The 20,521-nt window shown below is 36.9% G+C and overlaps 1 protein-coding gene across 10 annotated transcripts in view; it reads right to left on the bottom strand.

Moving 5' to 3' along the window:
* LOC141438738 (uncharacterized) overlaps positions 1–20,521 on the bottom strand; it is a 213,231-nt gene that overhangs the window by 67,618 nt on the left and 125,092 nt on the right. For 2 of the 10 annotated variants that reach the window (XM_074102677.1, XM_074102681.1), the window contains exon 1: positions 750–981. The exons of 6 other annotated variants lie outside the window; for them this stretch is intronic. Coding sequence is in view for 1 of the 4 variants with exons in the window: in XM_074102679.1 (XP_073958780.1) it covers positions 5,610–5,689 (80 nt within the window). In the remaining 3 variants the exon portion in view is untranslated. Of the gene's footprint in view, positions 1–740; positions 982–5,609; positions 5,702–20,521 lie in introns of those variants that run through there. 2 more of the 10 variants (XM_074102679.1, XM_074102678.1) reach the window with 2 other exon arrangements.

Raw genomic sequence — 20,521 nt, 5'->3', positions numbered from 1 at the left:
CTCTACCTATCCGATGTTAAGTTCCTTGTATTTTTTTAGTGTATTTGACAACATAAATCGAAGACGGACCAATAATATTAAACTTTGTACGAGTATGTCATGAAAAGATAAGCGGCGTGAGAAAAAGTCAGTATAGGTTACCTTATCAATATTTAAGGTATGGCGTTAAATATAAATCGTCACATGGATGATTTAACAATCATCAGCAAAATGTGACAAATTGTAATTGTTATGATTTGGGACGTGCAGCCAACGGCGGCATTCATGATCAAAACAATACATCATCCACGTCATTAATGCGTGATAGTTCAACAACTGCAAACTTAGTACGTACAATAAGCGAAATGCATACCATTGTTTGGTTAAAAGCAAAAACAATGGATTCCCTAAGTTTCGAAACAATTCGTATCTCACATATATTTCCAAATTTTACTCAAGATTCTGATTAAGGATATAGATAGAGTCTAATAAATTAAGTGCCACCTACTCAAATACCTATTACAAAATTCATGACTAATATTTTACAAGGTGATACCGATAACATTTAAATGTCAACGGTATTCGTATAAAATAAATAGGAAAATTATTCATGTGCAAATGTCATCAGCTCAATCAACGATTTGTTTTAGTATTGTAAAGGCCAAGAAATAAAAAAATCTAAGAGAAGTGAAATACGAAAATCAACACAAAAGAGAAAAAAATACGTGGTTGCTGATAAAAGAAACAATAATAATTAGAACCGTAATTACAGCAATAGAGACCGATGTAAAAAAAAGAGTCAATGCGCGTGACGGTCTTCAAGGAAAAACACTAGATCCTGCAGTTTTTGCCACTAACACTGAATCTTGGTAAGTCCAAGTATAATCGCACAATATTTGTTTCTGCACTGTGTACACTTCAGCACTCGAACCAGCACCGTGACGCGGTGATCGGCAAATGTTGGCGATGATTTCGTGAAGAAAACGCGTGCGGCCTGTCCGCACGGCCGTAAGCGACTGACTTGGCGCATGCGCCATCAGCAAGCGCTTCCAGCCTCGAGGGAAAGCGACACTCCTGCGCATAGAACCTATCAGATAAAAACCTACCTGTATAAAGCGCTGTTTCTGCTGGAACATCAAATAATGCTTTCTACACGACGGTCAGTTTCTATCCATGGTGGGTGAGTTGTTAACGACATGTAATGATTGATTGGGGAAAACTGACGAGTGACTTTAATTTTTACAAGCCTTAAAACTGAAATCGGTGACACTGATTATTAATAGGCCTTTACGGGAAACAATTTCCTTCCCATCTGTCCATCCTAAGGGCGGTGTAGTCGCGAAGCCACACAACCTGTAACCAGGCCATCTGTCATACCGAGCACGTATTGTGCGGTGTCCGTACGTCACTCCAAACAAAACAGTATAGAACACCTGTTAAACAGAAATGATAGGAGTGATTCAAGGTGGTTTACTATACTGCGAAGGTCAATGGCAAAGCGGTAATGAAGATGGTGTAGGTACTTTTAGATGGCGGTAATAACTCACTGAGATATGATATTACGGTTTAGCTTGATGTTTGATGAGACGCTTTGATGATAATTTTGGAACGCGCAGTAAAAACTAATACCTTTCCCTGTAAATAAGGATCAAAGGTAAATAAATGAAAGTCTTTATGAGTTAAATTAAGAGACAAAGGCGGTAGATAAACATTAGAGAGGCAAACCTTGATATGTAATTAAAGGCAAAATTTCAATTTCTCAATATAAAAAATCACCAGACTTGTTTAGAGCGGTTGTCTCTTTCTGTAGTATGGTGTTTGTTTTATGTCTGATAGTGACAGTATTACCAGGTTGTGAAGTATCTAGATCAGTACTGTGAAGGCGGCAAGGTCGTTCGGAAACCGGTCTGATGAATGCTACTGTATTGGTAATAATTATGTGGACCGATTATAACTATTGTATATTGGTTATCGGTGCATACTTGAGCAATGACATACTTTAGGTACCTTGCAATTCTTGATACAAATATATTTGATTCCCATTTTTAAAAGCGCCTGTTGCCGAACTCTGTAGACTCGTCCGTAGAAATATGAGCTATAGCCTAAATATCTAGAAATGTATTCTTATTGCACGTCTCTAAGGTTACGTCTGCCAAATTTCAAGTTTCAAACTGAGATACTGTGGTTCAGGCTGTGCGGTGACTGCCAGTCAGTCACGATACTGTTGTACATATTATAGGGAAAGACACAACTATTTTTTAATTCGTCAAGTTCCAATAAAATTGTCTATCTATATAAATAAAAATGAATTGTAAAATATGTTGCTAAGCGCAAAACTTGGGAACGGCTGGACCGATGTCGCTATTTTTTTTTGTTGTATTCGTTATTGTCAGGAGAAGGTTTTTATGGAAGAAAATATAGAAAAAATCAACGGGGGCGAAGCCGCGGGCAACAGCTAGTTGAATATACAAAATGAATGATCAATGTTCGGCTGGATCCAGAACTAACCAAATGTTATTAAATTTTTAACAAATTAAACAAGACAAGTTTGGTTATTCTAGTCACTCTAACACTATAACCCATCGTAATAAATAATCACAGTTTATTCGTACCGTGTAAACAAAAAATATCTAAAAGAAGCTTACTGCAAACGTCACGAACTGAAAACGACTGAAACGTTTGAAACCCATCGTCTACAAAAGCACAACGTCGATATATCCTTTTACATCTAGTCCTACAAGATCCATGTTTAACCGTATCGTAAAACGTTTAAAGCGGGTGGTCGATCTGTATGCGCGAGCGCAAGGCCGCACCGGTCCGTGGTTGACCGAGTAATAGTCCCCGTTTGTTACCGCGGCACCGTAACTGGACAATACGTTTGCACTAGATCGAGTCGAGATCAACATATATAATCATACTAAATACGAAGTCCAAAATTAAAACTTCGTTAACTTGCCGTCCCGCTGACGCTAATATTATTTAATACGAGAGTAAAAGGGACGGTACGATTTTTGATTTTCGCATATCGTAGTAGCCTCCCTGACATCTGGGCCTCGGTTTTCGATGTCATTGCGAATCTCTTATAGCGATTTATCTTGATGGCAGCAATAATAGATTTACTTCGAGAAAAAAAAACACGTGAATATTATTGGCGTGCCGTCTCGAAATATTGTTGAGATAGGTGACCAAAAAGTTATATCCTCTCACTTTTGGGGAATTTCAGGAACTTTTTCCATGTTTCATTGAACATAACCGGCTCAGTTTTGGAATAGTAATAGCATCGTTTTCCTGTTTGTCCGTCCCATCTTCTGTCACGCTTTAGAAACTTTTCCTTGTTTTTTCCCAGCTGCGACAGGTTTTTAAGCTTCTTACTTATACAAATCCTGAGCGTAACAAAACGTAACAAGCAAAGGATTTCCGGTGACAAGTTGGGCTGTTACTGGAGTTCTGAGCTATAGGGGATAAACGGAACATAAAAAGAACAATACGTTAAGGATTATGGTTAGGTATAGTGAGAAAAACAAAATAAATCAATATACTTACCTAAAATTACTAAGGCCGTTTATTTGCTTACCTTAGAAAATCTCTATGTATATGAATACCTGTGTTTTCTGTACTGCTTACTATGTATTGGTGTGCAATAAAGAGTTCTTGCATTGTATTACTCGATTAACTCACTATTATGACATGAGTCAAAAACGGTCCGAATTTCGTTACTTTCGGAAGTTCTTATTCATAGCTTCTGACTTATATTCGCGAGTTGAACGGTTAAAGTGCGTATTTATAAAAAAATATTTAACAATGTTTAATGTTTAATTGAGTAATAAAATATGTCTCATAAGAGCTTAAGTAATATTAAATCAATACCTGGCCAGATTACGTATTGGTCTTACATTACGTCTAACAGGCTGAGGCTGGTCATAAATGACGCCTTATATTTCAAAAATCGAGCCTGCAATGTTCTTAACTTTTTTAATTTTTCACTGACCATAAACTATGCACTTCGCCTTCTTATTGTGAACTTTTACGGATAGGTATTTTTGAGAAAATAAATTTACAAACCTATCCCACAGTGCTACAGTCGCCATCACATATTTTGGAGCGGCCAAGGTGCTCAAAAATATCGGCACATGCATTCTATTCTGAGGTAAGGTATTAGAGTTCATGTTTCAATATTTTTGATTACCTTGGCCGCTGGTATTGGATGGCGACGTACATACATGTGGGATCGCGCGAAGGAAAACAACTTTTTGAAATAAAAATTAGAAAAAGAATTTACTTATTAAAAATTGAAACTAGTGAATACGTAATACAAAAAAGCAAATGAAAACAGAAACCACAACTAGCACCAAGGTTCACCCGATCGTAACTCAAATCTTTTTTACTCATTCACTCCACATTGGTCTTCGATCATTCGGTCACTCGTTCACATCAAATCATTCAAATACAAATCCACCCTCATTCTCACATACATATATCGTATGCGCTTTGCTGGCAGTAAGGTTAACCTGCGATTTACTTAAACCTCTAATGCAATTAGACTTTTACAATGACATCCACACATTAATCTTGATGTTAATCCATTAATTTTATTACACAATATCAGAGTTTATCACAACAAATAATTATGTTTAATCATCTGTTGAGATACGCGACCCACCGAACTAGTTTCCCGGTTACGTAATACTCTCGGTTGAAATCTAGTTTATTTTATGTAATTTTGTTGTGAGCTTGCGACTTAGTGACTGCTTTATACTGGTGCCAGTTTATTTCAATCAAACTCCACGTAATGCAAATAAAGGCGTAATGAATAAAAAAGCCTGAAAATCTTTTCTAAAATACCTAAAAATTTGTACAGAATCCTTGGAGCGCGCAGTCTGACTTGCACTTGATCTTTTTTTATAAAAAATATTATACCTATATTTATTCTGGATTCACATTCACAGCACAGTGGCTGTTACTGTTTTTAGACATAAATCACTGATGGAACACAGAAAAAATAAAACTAGAAATACGTTGTACAGTCGATTTCATAAACTTGTGAGAAAAAGTTTGATCAAAAATATCTAAGTAAGCTTCTACTCCGCTAACAATAGTCGTGTTCAGAAATTTTTGATCAAATTTTTGCTTACAAGTTTATGAACTCGATTGTAAGTATATGAAACTAGGATGACAAAATTTTAACAAAAGAACCATTAAATGTTATCCGTTCAGTTGTTAAAGGTGCTCAGTCAAACAAACCACCACCTGCTATAAGTTTCAAATTAATTTTTAGAAAATAAGAAAAATCTCGTATCTCAAATCAATACGTCAACAAAATTGACCCTTAAAACAATTTTCATAAAGTACACTCATATATATTATCGATTATGTAATACGAGGTGTTTTAAAAATTAGTGACGAAATGGTTCCTTTATTGAGCCATGTTCGTACACATAACGATATAGTAAATAATGTATTTTCATCGGAAAAGCTCGGATTTCAATCAATTATTTGAGAGCACGATAAATACAAACTTTTCAATAAAATACGATAGAAAACCATTATGTACACTACTTCTATGCATTGTTTTTATACACAGTTATAAAACTTGTGTTATGTAAGTGCACGAAGGTTAACGTAGAACTCACCTCTTATACGGACATCCACAGCCATCGCTCGAACACATCAACGGAAGTTTGTATTTGTCCAACACTTTCACACTCATCATTGATCATTAAAACTTGCACTTTCGAAATGGAAATATAAACACTCGACGCAATAGCTACTCGCCAGTTCAAGTTCAAGAACTCATAGGAAATAAAAATAATATGTCAGTGAACTTTGCGTGCCATTGTATAATATTGGTAGACATCAGTTTAACTAAATGATCTAGACTCTCTCATTTTCATATTTTTACCACAATCAGGTAGCAATGTTAATTTTCGCGAACACATGAAAATCAACAGTAAAATTATATTTTTTTTTGGCAAAAAGGTATTGTTAAACTTCGATACTACTAAATGTGAACGATGTCGTAGCTTCGATCAAAGGAAAGCGCTTGTAAGCATAGATAAACAGAGTAATAATGTTAAAGTTTAGTTTTTATTGCTTATCCTATTTAAAACAATAACGTCAAAGTATAAGTCACTCAATGAGACAGACAGTTCGCTCCTTTAAAAACCACTTTCCAAAATTGCTTTTTCCACACCAGCATGTGCTTAAAACGGTGTTATAACTAAACTAAGTCTAACTAAGTTGAGCTTGAAGTTCTTCTGATACGAATTTATAAACAACAATGCCACTAATACAGTTATAACACGAAACCAATCGACTTGATGAACTGTGGGCGTATGCTGCTAAACGACGTAACGGATAGAGTGGAGAGCCTATTTACTGGATTAAAAACACAAGGTACATCGCTAAAAAAACATAGACGGTACGAGTATATCGCTTTACTTACGGCATGCTTCATGCTACATTAGGTAATCAAATAGTGTAACAATCACAATCGTTTTAATTGGAAAAATTTAACTCTGTGATCACGCATTTTAAACGTAAGGAAATTGAACTTAGACTGCACGTTTCCTTTTACGCCAGAAACACTGAACAAGAAAGTGGAACAAGCTAAGAATTAAATTAGTTGAATTTAATCTGAAGACAGATACATTCATGTATCAGTACCTATAGTAAGTAGTCATCATTCATTATGTAGGTGAGAAAAGAGTAGCTGACCTTTCTTCAGCCGTTTCTGATATAGAAGTGATACAAGTAAAAAAAATGAAATAAGTCGAAAACCCGACTGCCCTAAAGAAACTTTAAATTCGCCATATTGAACGACCCTACTCGTATGTAATTCCAACAGTTACGCCGAATCCTAATGATGCATATGTTGAAAATGTTGGAATCCGTCCAGCCGTTATGGCTACAGAGGGCGCCAAAAAATAGGCTCGCAAAAATAACCATCACTCGGGTAGCTGGCCAAAAAAGAACCATACACAAAACGCCCGTGTAAATGCTAAACAAATAAGCTGTTCCAACTAAGTTCTGACGTTAAACTGATAAATGCAAAACTTGTGGGCGTTTCCCTATACTTTGATCTATGACCGTGCAATACGAACCTGGAAATCCAGTACTAAATCATACTATGTTAGCAGTAACAATAGCTTCATATTCACTTACATAGTTTAAGACCGTAGCTTTAAGTGCTATAAATAAAAGCAAGTAGCAGAGCAGATTTTGTTCAAGTTATGCTTGATTTTTTTATGGAAGGGTGGTCGACACCAACAAGATGGACCATTGGATGCACGGAGCACGGTGACGGACATTACGTTTATATTGACGACTAGATAAGAGACAAGTGAATCTTTATTGAAAGCTTCGAAGTGCGCTGCGCTGTATTAGTTACCAAGACAATACTTTAAACTATCAGTGTTTAAACTTCATAAAATTAGCGCGCGGAATAAACAAATTGACAATCAAATTGACGAACTTTAGAAAAACGGCTGAAAAGCCGAGCAGGAAAGGTTTCCAAATTAAGCACTAATAACATAATTCTAAGTAGGCGCTTAATGAAGGCATTAAAGATGCTCGAGCTTAGTGCACTTAGGTTAGAAGGAATCTAGGAATGAGTAATTCGGGAATTATGCAAACGAGATGCCTGAAATACCGATGGTAGCACAGATTTACAGTGAAATAAATAAATAAATAACAACATATTAACCCATTTATTAAACTACCATAAAATAATAAATCAAGAAGTCGTGTGCGATACTTAATATACTCTCGTTCAATCCAAAAAATGACGAAATGACAATAAAAAACTAATATAGCCTAAACAACTAAAGCTTGAGCAACTATACTTAAAGAATCTTTATGACTTTATTTCAAGAGGACAAATATATGCACTCGTTAACTTCTTAACTTTAGAGACAAACTGCATTACATCAAATGCTATGACTAAAGCTACTCGCTGTAACTTTATTTTCTTAAGGATATCTCGGCGATATATTAAGGTAGAATTCCATTATCAAACATTAACACCCTCGTAAGATGATCTTCATATTCTTCCAGGCACCCTAACCTCGTTACTTAGCACGAGGTATCAAGTAAGGCAATGTTTTTTGCCTTGGTCCTCCTGGGCTGGAGGTAAGCCGAGCTTAACTTCGTTTTACTGCCCAGTAAGTGCCGACACTTCGGCTCTCATAAAATATCTTCCGACGTCCCGTTTTTTCGTGAATCCTTCGGTCAAGGTCATTTAATTATCAAATTAATTAATTCAATAATATCCTGCAAGGGATTTTTATTGGGTTCTCCCGTATGCATGGCTACCTTAAATCTTTAAACAGTGAACATGATATTGAAGACAATAGTGGGCATTAACTAGCCTCCAAGCGTTCCAAGCTAGCTTAGAATTGGGCAGGCCGTTAGAGTCCGCAATCTTGCAAATTTGAGGGTGTCTATATGAACAGTGACCACATACCAATCCAGTAACACTTGTTTACCCCCTTGTATAAGGGGTCGGTTCGCAGTAACTTCTCCAAATAAGCCAATAAACTCATGATCTTGAAAGGTGAAAACTCAAATAAAATCCGTTAATGCAGCTATTAAGATACATCACGGCTCTCAAGCATCCAATTTAAAAGGGCGAGTGAAATGTAGGAGCAATAAAACTAATGTTATTTTCGTTGGTAATAAGAAAATCTGTTAGACACATTCTTTTTGCGAGTGCATCTTTGACATTATTGTTTTACAATCATTGTTTCAAATGTAAATGTTTTGGAGCAACTAAGAGTGTACAGACAATATTTAGATAAACGTGCGTATTGATCACTTGTTCTATAAACTTGAATGAAGCGACCCATTAGTTTTATCTGGCATAGTGTTTCGCGCGTAGCGTCAGATTCAGGCAATTTGTATAATTAGCACAAAATAAATACAACACTGGTCCGGACAACGGTACGGTAGCACAGAGTCCTAAGCTCTTTTTCAACAAAAAATCAAGTCAAATTAAAATTGACAGCTTTGTCTTCACTGCTTTTTTTTTTAAATCTCCGGATCCCTACTCTACTCGTAATGAAATCGCTGCAAACCTATACGGGTTACATAATTATTTCTCCCTCCTTTTCCCTCTTAAGCCCAGTCAGGCACGACTGCGCCAGCACTAAAATATTATTCCACATTTCCACAATCAATACCCTACGACTCCATAAGGCAGTATACGTTTCCTGCGGCATTGTTCGACCAAAGTTTCATGAAGCTTAGAATATTATGCCAAACGGAGGCGTCATACGCACTTAATCACAATAGGTAAAAAAATCTGCCGCCAATTTCAACGGGGTCGCAAGGCAGCACGCAAATAGTGATGCACGAAAACGAGGAAATTCAGAAAATCCAACTTGAGCTTTACCCTCCCACATCACACTCACACATCACACTCACATAAGTAATAATGAGCATGAATGCTAGTCATTACAAGATTTTATTTAGTTTCACCTGTCCCGTTGTATGTCTGTCTGTAGTCAAATCTTGCAAGTTGAATTCAACCAACTTCCAATAGTCGAATAATTTACTTGAAATTTGGCATACTTATGTAAATTGCGTGACAATACAATAATCTGATAGTGCCATTCTGGTATTCTGGCCAGGACCGTCTCCGCAGGGCAGAACTCTTCAATGGTTAATGGCATCGACTTGAAATTTGCTATGCAAATGTAGTTTGGGTGATAATGCAAGTAAAATCGGCATAAAGTACTGTCAGCAAAAAACCTTGTATTGAAAATGAAATTTTTACGAAAAACTTATTTACTTTTAGTTTTTTCGCAAAGGGTTTGGTCTGTCGTTGGCCTCTCCAGTTACTTTAGTGCTCTAAGTGAACCAGCAGCAGCAACGCAGGAAGCAAGCGCGAACGCAACGTGCCCCAATTATTTTCGAGTGCATGTGTTTTTTATACATCCACGATATATATTTGTTTTACGAAGAGCACCTTATTGAGGACGCGGTAACGCTGCATACTGATGAGTGTGAGTTAAGGAGAATACGCAGAGACGTCTTCAAAATTAACTTGATTTTCGGCTGTTTTTTCCCTAACAAAACTCGTTTCGGCTTTTGTCACGTGGCGGGTGTAATATTTTTTTTTACTTTCCCATGGTACCTACCTACCCTACCTACCTAAGAGGACTTTTAAAATTCAATAGTTAAAGTTACGATATTTTGGAGCAAAAGCTGAATTGCTTCTGAATAATTAGCAGAAGTCTTTAATTAAACGGCCCTTTTGAACTCAGGTGTCAAAGAAAAATGTAACAACATGGAATGTTGCACTAGGTAGACCTGACCAATTTTATACCTATAAAAGACTAACTTGACTGACTACACAATTTGATTTGCTTTGGTTATTAATGCCCGGAACGTCAACTTCCAAATGTGCAATGCAGTCTCTATACCCCTGTAAGATATACTACAAACAGCGTTCACCTTAACCAAACCATATCGTATGTACGTTAGCACAAGCAAAAAGCTTTTTAAGAGTTTTACCTCCATTGCTTAGAAAACGCACACAGACGTGACCTGCAATGTATGCCTTTCAACACACCTGTTCAAAGTATCTTTTACCATGAGGAAATAGTTAAGGCCGATGAACTGTTAGGTTAGTTGGTCTGCGGTTGTTCTGAGATTGTTTGCAGTGTTTAGGATCCTGAGGAGCAGTTAAGGGTTTATCCTAATTTGGGTCTCGCGAATTTGTTGATTTCTAGTTGTTTCAGGTATTAGCTGTTACTGATTTAGGGAATTGTACAAACAGAACAAGCCCGCAAGAAGCTAAATTATACGCCGGATGAAACAAACATGGAATCAATATAAGTCACGTACCTAATAAGCCTAATAACTCCGAATGGTGCAATAAGAATGGATATGTAAGGAAGATTAAAATGGATCTAGACAAATTTTGAACATGAAACTACCGTGAGACTCACTCATATTAAATATAATGATGAATGATAAATATGATGATGATGTCGATTTAAGACGTGAGTTATCCGGGTCATTATATTTAATATGATCTAGACAAACTAAAGAAAAGCTTATATAATTAGTATAAACCTATATAGCAACGATCGTATTGTGAAAATTAACAAAACAATTTCAATAGAATAAAGAGTCAGATTTCTTCTAAAACAAACCCACAATCCAATAGCGTGATAATTCTTTCAAATACGACAAAGACTTGAACACTGACCATTAAACATCATGACTTGTATTACAAATACTGAAAGACAACGTTCTTTATACACTAAAGTAATTAACAAACTAATTGAGCATTGAGTTGAAACAAGAACGCGTCAGATTAAGATTTATAGTCGTGGCAAATACGACGAAATCAAAAGATGTCCTTGCTACACCTTGCGAGTGCGCAAGTATGAGAGTGGTTCAATGGCAAATAAAAGCAAATATAGAGTGGGTGTTGTCAATACCACTTTACGACAATATGGATTGTTTGTTTTATTATTTTTTAGGACACTTGCTTAACTCTAACTGAAATGGTAGCCGAGATCGTATGGCGATACGTATCGTACGATTCGTATCGTGGGTGTCGTATGGATTGGTATGGTGAAAGACTTGTGTGGCTCAAACTAATGCAGAAGCACTCACTTCATAGACGACTACTTCACTTACTCACTTTACAGACGGAATAGGGAATATTACTGCCAAGTTCTGCCGCCAGAATGCAGCACTAGCACATAACGTAAACAGTCACAAGCATAACGCAGACAAGTTCTTCAAAACTCTGAAAGGATTAAAATTAAAACTCGCACCACAGCAGCAAGCGAAGCAGTTTTTCTAGATCATCCAGTTTTAAATGTCCGTTGTAAATATGTCATGGTTTTCTCTATAGGTACATTACTAATAGTCTTTGGTCATGGTCATTGATGTCACCCGTCATGGCGACATGTATATGGTATGTGCTAGTGTCGCCCCCTGCTCAGAGCTTTGCCTAACTAATATGCCCTATTGCATATGTTTTTTTTTTCATGTATTAACATGAGATAAAAGTGGTTCAGGTGTAAATTTGCTTACAAACTTTTATTTATCTTCCAACGTTCGTATGTTTATTCGTACAATGTACTTAAGTGTAATTAGTGGTTTCAAAATTTACAATCCATCTTTCGACCATTTTCTGATATATGCGATTGAGCTGAAATTCGGTGTACATTAAAGTTGTGGTGTAATAATTCCATGGCCGTATCGCCAGCATCTTCTCCGCAGCATGTTCATAGCGTTGACTTTAAATTTGGTACCGATACCGATATGTCATTTGGATAACAATAAGGCAAGTACAATCAGATTTTTTAAACACAACCTTATTATTATTGCCTTTTTGAAGTTAGTATGTATAAGCCATGAACTTTAATTTGGGATAAGACTGGCGCAGCACGGCAGCACTCACTATGGTCCCCATAAGCAGCCGCGGCATTTCTGAAGAACATCGATCATACAAACAGTGGCAGCGTAGGTAAAAGTACCTATTGCACACTTTCACTAAAGCGTAGTCAAGCTATTATAAAAAGGACAGACTTTGAGCCAGGTCTCGACAAACACGACTTCATATCATAATGTTTAACTAGACAAGTACTCAATTATTCCGAACAGTGACGTGTGGCAGTGGCAGAAATTATGTCAGTTCTCGGGAGGATATCGTGTACGTAACCTTATCCTTTTCCTGCGCAGACAATGTGCGTGTCAAATATCAGAGGCACTGTCCCGATATTATGACAGCCAGATGTCTGACGGTTTATTCGCTATTTTTGTCCATTCGTTTTAATATGTGTTCAGACACGGCGGGAACCGTGTGGTTTTAGCGCGCTATCCCTCTTAAGAGTATCAGTTTAGAAAGAGACGGTGGGATAAAACCGCGCGGAACCGCAGCCGAAACGTGTGGTCGAGTTTCGTGGTTAGTAAGAAAAAAATGTTTATGTTATAGTCGTGTTAGCCTAGAGGTATGGCCTCTCAAGCAGAGAGTGGGTTCGGAATTTATATGAGAAACTAATTACGAATTATACCCATGAACTTTACTTTAATTAAAAAACCGGCCAAGAGCGTGTCGGACACGCCCAAAATAGGGTTCCGTAGCCATTACGAAAAAATTAAGTAATGTTTTTCTAAGGATTTCGTATTTTGTACGGAATATTCCAAGTTTAGGTATGTTTTATAACTTAGGCTGCTATTTACTCTTAAACTACTAATAATTCTCATAAAAACTTAACCGTTATATTTTTCCTTGCAAGTTTGATAGATATACTTACTACCATTACGGGGGGGGGGGGGGGCGTTCGATATTAATGAAAATTTGCCCTGCAGTGGTACGTATATAATAGACCGAGATGGTTACGATGATAAGTCGTAACAGGTACTGTTTTAGCGTAAGTTAACAAGTCAATTTCCACCGCGTTGCCTAAATTTGTTTACGTGACGTCAGTGATGATGACAAGTGTGGCAAAGCTTGTGTATCTACTAATCTACTCTAACTGCGAGGAGTCACATTCAAAGACTTACCTAACTCCAATAATATTAAAAGACATAGATATAAGTATGTTATTAGAAAGCCAAAAACAAAGCGGAAAAAAGTGACAATCAGGATTTCTGACCTCAATTACGTCGAAGGAAAGAGCAACCGTATGCTTTTCATAACGGGAGAAAAAAGGACATAAAGCGTATACGTGCTGCCACTGCATTCGAAGCGGAGCATTTTTCGGTTGTTTTACGCGCATGTGGATACGCCATTTACCTTATACAATTGTTTACTTATAAAATTATAGCTTAACTCACGCTTTTCACCGTCCGGGTTGCCTACCAAAAATGTTCACTCCAAAATAATGCAGATATTTTCGAGCACAGCTCGGATGTTTATGATGACGATTCTATCCAACACAGACTGGAGACAAGGCTTTTTTAATATCTTCTTACTAACCTGTCATCACTAAAAAGCTTTTCAATAGGTGATGTCTCAATCTAATAGATATATTCACAATGAGTGCTAGTGCAATAATGTTAATCATCAAATCATCAGGTCTTGAGGTCAACATGTGGTAAGACGGGTTAAGGTCTAATGATGCGAATGCACATTGCACTGTATTAAAATAAATAACGAAGGTCACCTTAGGCAATAACTACATTTAAGTTAAATACGCTAGAAATATGCTAGATTCTTTAACGACGCGACATAGACTCAAGCCAGCGTTGTAGATTGAAATCAACATAATGTTCAAGTGCTTTTAACGGCAATTAAAAATAATGAGTTTGTGTTAAAAATTGCAAGTAAACTTGCTGACTGCACTTTTTGTTGACGGTTCTTGCATTGTCATCCAAACTACATATCCGTATCAAATGTTACTTGAATTGATTGAAATTAGACTCGCAAGATTTGAAGACAAGTTCCATTCCTTCTTACCTACGAGTACGTAAGGACATTGCAGGTTAAATAGAAGCCTGTTCTTGGCAACACCAACAATAAGGTTTATATAATCTGTGGGCTCCGCTCCCCCCCTACCTCCGTTCCTGTCACCGGCACGAAATACTTGTTGTAAATTTGCATCGTCTTTTTTTGTTGTCTTATTTTTCCAATATACTTACTTATTAATCAAGAACCAGAGTTTTTTCTACAGCCCATGTCCAACTACAGTATGTAAGAAATATACTGTGGAAATTACATAAAAAACAATATACCACATTGCAGTCGATCACAGCGTAAAGGTCTACAACATGTGTAGTTACTTACCGTATTTATTACCACTTAATGTTTACTGCCCTCTATACAGATATCCAATCAATATACTCCCTAAAACCGCCCTAGGGACGTTATAGCAGGTGGGCAACGGGCAACTGTTACTTTAGCGAAATTGAAAATATGCTCTCAGAGGGATCGAGCCTAGATGACGTCAATCGGCCCACGTCGAAATTTCAACGGAGACGAAGCTGATAACCGCTATATGAATTTAATATGAGATTATGTCGGCAGTACGCTTCGTACAAGTCGTCAGATTACCTTGACTGTTAAAAGAATGGTGTTTTTTTATTATGTGTACACATTTTAAAACACTGTTAAGATTTTGGCGTTACTTTACGGAGCTCCATGTTTTAAAAAAAATACGAAATAGTATTTCGCGGAGGAGCAAGTCAACCGTACTGCAGACGTCACGTTTCGGGCTAATTCGTAGCCCTTCTTCCTAGGAGCAACGCGACTCGGCGGCTGCCGCAACACGCGCACTGCGCGCCACCGCTCCGTTTTTAACCCCCGACGGAAAAAGAGGGGTGTTATAAGTTTGACCGCTATGTGTCTGTATGTGTGTCTGTCTGTGGCACCGTAGCTCTTAAACTTGTGAACCGATTTGAAATTGTTTTTTTTTATTTGAAAGCAGGCATTTATTGAACTATGAAGTGACATTGTCGGGGGTTTCCAACTTATTGTTGGTTAGGTTATAAGACGTGAGTTATCCCGTTTCAATTACATTTAATATGAGTGAGTCTCACGGTAGTTTCATGTTCAAAACTGTACAATTGGATAATTTCTTGGGTAAAAAAATATTAATAAATATTCCATTTAGTAAGATTGATTTTTTGGAATCTTTTTGTATTTTTTATTTTACGGTCATCCCGTAAAACCTAAATTGAAAATACAAACTGAAATATAGATGCACAGAAAAACCAGAAAAATAAGACCAGCACTGGGAATCGAACCCAGGTCCTCGGTATTCCGTACCGCGTGCTATACCGCTACACCACTGCTGGTCAACGGTACAGACACGAATTTCCCCTATGCACCTCATATCTCAGCTTGTTTGTTTCTTATTTAAGGCTTTGATTTAAGGCTATTGTGCCTCCGCACAGGACGGCGGCGTTTCGAGGTAGTTTCAGATTCGCGGCGTCTAAGTGCTGGAATGACATACCTCCTCCTATACTCGGAGTGACTAGCAGGTACACCTTTGGGCGAAAGCTTAAAGGCTATTTGTTGGCATTTCAAAAGCTATAATTCCATTAATTCCTCTCCCTTCCAGCACTATTACACAAAACTTCTTTTTGTTTCGGTTGTTAATTTCATGTTTCCTTTTAGCTCGCGTACCTAACGGTGTTGTATATTGGCAAGTGAGTGTATAATAGTTATAATAATTATGTTTATTACTAATGTTAATGTCTTTCAAAGCCATAAAATAATTAATATGTTTCATTGTTTACAAATTTTCTATTTATGTAGTCTTATGTATAGTAATAAAACTGTGTAAGTAGTATATCTTTGTAGCGGTCCGAGGGTCACCAACGGTGCTGGCTGAAAATCAGCGCTGGGGTGTTTATTATTAACGCTTCAGCATTATGCTGAGCCAGTGTCCTATTCACAACCGCAATGACACATACTTTCCTACGTGTTGTCTATTTGTACAGTCACGTCTAAAAATATGTATACAAAAACAAGGTTGCATAAATATGTAGTCATACATTGTATCAAAAATATTTATCTATTACTGACACCAAAAAATTGTATTCATTAAACTTTTCAGTATTATGTAATCACAAAATGCTTCAGAAAGTTGCATACTTAAATAAATTCCATTTAAATGTATCCACCTCGTAGGCAAAAATAAGTATACATGAATGGGTTCCATATACATATAACCACACCAATTTGGCAAATATTTGTATACGCCGTTTGATTCATAAATATGTAAACACGATTTGATATTTTGATTCGTTTTGAAGAATTACTGTTTTGTTAAGATTACATGTCTGTCTCTTTCGTAACCTGCATGCGGGCAGGGACATACATACTACGAATCCATACTCCATTAAAATAATATTATATACTGGTGACCCGTTCCGGCACAACACGGTTACGGTATACATAAACACCGTGAATCACACTATTTATTTGTGAATACCGCATCAAAATCCGTTGCGTAGTTTGAAAGATCTAAGCGTACAGACAAAAAAAGCGACTTTGTTTTATACTATGGAGTGATGAATTGAAAGTAACTCTGTCTGTTCCGGTATCACGTCGAAACCGACAGGTTTCGACTGTCAAGGGCTGAACATAGGGTACTTAGTTTTATCTCCAAAAGCAACCCTTAAGGGGAGAAAATGGGGATGAACTGACTGGAGTGAGCTGGATGAAATTTGGTATGGATATATTTAATTTTTTATACACCATCAAGATCACCAAATACTTGGAAATGTCCAGAGTGGTCATTAATATCGACTAAGCCAAAGCGATCAAGTTGTTCGGGTCATCCACTGAGGACAGATCCACTGAAGCATCTATAATTTGCAATCTTTAATCATTGTAATTTTAATTATAGAAGACAGCTTCTGAATGACGATGACAGAATGGCGATCTTGCACTTGACATTATAAGTATATGTAAGTAATTGATTTTAAAATGAAGTTCTTCCATGAAGCCAGTGACTTTCTTTTATAATATATAACCTATCTGAAGTTACAAATAGGTAGTGTTTTCTATCTTTAGTCTATACATCTTTATCTATTCACATTTTCTTTCTTATTTTCATTCATACTGCAAACCAAGAACTGGCTACAGTGCGGCTCTACCACTAATAAATTAACAATATAATTAAAATAAAAAAAAAAAATGCTTAGGGCACCTTTCTGAGAATGACCCTAAACTGAAATACTCAATATTTACAAGTCAATTCAATCTAAGGACTGTCAAGTGCGTCATAGAATAATCGTGAGATAGACGTATGCAGTGACAAGTCCGCACTGTTTTCGTGAATTGTCAAATCAGTTAAATATACAACTTACGATTCTATGCCAGTCAGACAAGGTTTGTTGTTGCAGTCTGGATACATATTTATGAATCAAACGGCGTATACAAATATTTGCCAAATTGGTGTGGTTATATGTATATGGAACCCATTCATGTATACTTATTTTTGCCTACGAGGTGGATACATTTAAATGGAATTTATTTAAGTATGCAACTTTCTGAAGCATTTGTGATTACATAATACTGAAACAGTTTAATGAATACAATTTTTTGGTGTCAGTAATAGATATATATTTATGATAAAAATGTGTGGCTACATGATTTTCAAATTTTTTTGTGTATACATACTTTTAGACGTGACTGTACTTAATACTATTGTTGTGTCTTGTGTTGTGAATAAATGTATTTTCTTTCTTTCTTTCTTTCTTTATTTAGCCACTTAAGCAGTGACGCTAGCGACATCTATACCGTAGCCCTCATCGAGAAACTTTCGGCACTCCATTGGAACCAACCGCTCACCACCCGCCGTCCGTTGACCAGCAGTGGTGTAGCGGTATAGCACGCGGTATGGAATACCGAGGACCTGGGTTCGATTCCCAGTGCTGGTCTTATTTTTCTGGTTTTTCTGTGCATCTATATTTCAGTTTGTATTTTCAATTCCATTTAGTATTAACACAATCTTTCAAACAAACATTCAGCCTGAAATTACACAACAACGTCACGCGTTGAAATTCTAGAACGGGACTGAAAACGATCTATTGTCGCTGTTATGTAATATTTACGCTCGCGTTGTAACAACGCAAATTTCTCTTTAACTGTGGCACTTTTACTATGCAAATCATTGAGGCACCGTGAAGTGTGACATGCAAAAATGGGCGCCACATGAGTTTCGGTACTACAAGCACTTAGAAAGTGTAAGTGAGCATGGCGGTACAACAGGGAGCTTCGCCAGTAGTCTGAAACTAATTTTGACCACGTGTTTAGGATGAAAAAAAAATGAAAATGCAAATAATTTATTGCATAAAAAACTTATAAACAAGTCTATTTGTCGCATAACTTTTAAATTATTTTGAAAATGTCACGAAGTATACTTAGGGAAAAAAACCTGAAAAGGGGCTCTGCAAGTACCAAATATTGATAAATTAACGTTGTAAATTCATTGTAACAGCACACAGACTGCGCACCGGACATGTTCCTCTTAATAAGTTTGCACATCCGATGAAAAAAAGTGATTCACCAAATTGTGAATTATGCGGTACGACAGAAGATGTCCAATATTTATTAGTGGAATGTGTTTGGAATCGTGCTGCGAGAGAGGCGTTGGTTGCAGCAGCCAACCTGAGCAAGTATGACACGGGAATGTTTGTATTTTAGCTCAGCCGGCCTCAGACATGGCGTTAATGCTTTTAAGGTTTTGATGTGACAAGGAATTAGTTTTCATCAATTGTGAGATGTACATTTTTTTCTGGTTAGTTAATGTTTTGCCCTATGGGTTAATGTGACAAATTTGTACGTTGCCCGTTAAAATTAAAAAATAAGAAAAACTTTCTAAATTATAAAAATGGCATGCTCCTTCTCAGTTGTGTATACTCTACTGCAGCCATTAGTTAGAATACGCCACGGATCGGCAAGCGCAGCGTAGAATGTCCATCAACGAGATGGACGGATGGCCTGGTCAAAGCTGCGGGTTCAAGGTGGATGCAAGTCGCTTCCAACGGAAGCAACTGGAGGCCTATGTCCTATATCCAACAGTAGACGTTCTACAGCTAATATGATACGGCGGGTACAACGTTTCCAGGTTCTCTACAATTTCAAGCTCCAGAAACCAAGCGTTATCTAAAAAAAAAGTGGCTTATTCATTATTAGAGTCCTACTATCCAACTGTGTCATGTCACTCGATGGAAATTGATAAAGTTATAATTTTATACGCTCACAATTATTTACAAACTTGAGGGGTCGAGAATATTCAGCAGGTGCTCAATTATAACTTACACGCCGTTTCCATGCAGTTTGCGACGTTGCACCCAACAAGTTTTCAACACCGACTCGCAGTTTGATGTATGATTCCCTCAGCTTGGCTTCTAAATCTTAAACTAGAGGAAATGACAAAATACCACTAATCCACTAAAGCAAAGATCTAATAAGAGTATTCTAATGTGATTACTAAAACAAACTATCCAAAGATTACAAAACTGTCTTTTTATTTCATATATTTTGATCATTTGGATAATAAACTGTATCACCTACAATTACTGAAATTCGTGTTTACGTTTAATTGATAAATTCCACTAACATTACATTTAAATGCGAAAGTGTGCGAATTTGAGTGCGTGTGTTTCTTGTTCTCGTCTCTTTTACGAGCTGGACATTTGGAATAACACATAGACTACAATTTATCCCGACACGCTCATGAGAACGATGTAAAAATTTAAGACATTAACCACTAAGCCTAGAGGCGTTAATTTTTGCACGAGTGTCTTTCATCCAGGGTAAATAAAGACCATGATGTAATTTTTATTGGCTGCTCAATGAAAGAAAGACAGAATATATTTTATTTACGGTCCTAAAAGTATTATGTAGCAACATACAGAAGAAAACAATAATAATACAGTTCCTGCATCTTAATGGTGATACAAAACTCAAGGTAGACGTCGTTACATTTCAGAATCATCACAGGAGCGTCGCGAAAAGTATTACTTTTCGCTACCGAACGCGAAGTTTTAACAAGCTGTCAAAAACCAAACGTTACCAACAGATTCCTGTTTCCGACTTCACAACTCAAGATCACCGATATAT

The sequence above is a fragment of the Choristoneura fumiferana genome, chromosome 19, assembly GCF_025370935.1.
Source record: "Choristoneura fumiferana chromosome 19, NRCan_CFum_1, whole genome shotgun sequence".
NCBI classification, from domain to species: Eukaryota; Metazoa; Arthropoda; class Insecta; order Lepidoptera; family Tortricidae; genus Choristoneura; species Choristoneura fumiferana.
The sequence above is the reverse complement of the archived record's forward strand: the minus strand, read 5'-3'. Positions and strand labels throughout refer to the sequence as shown.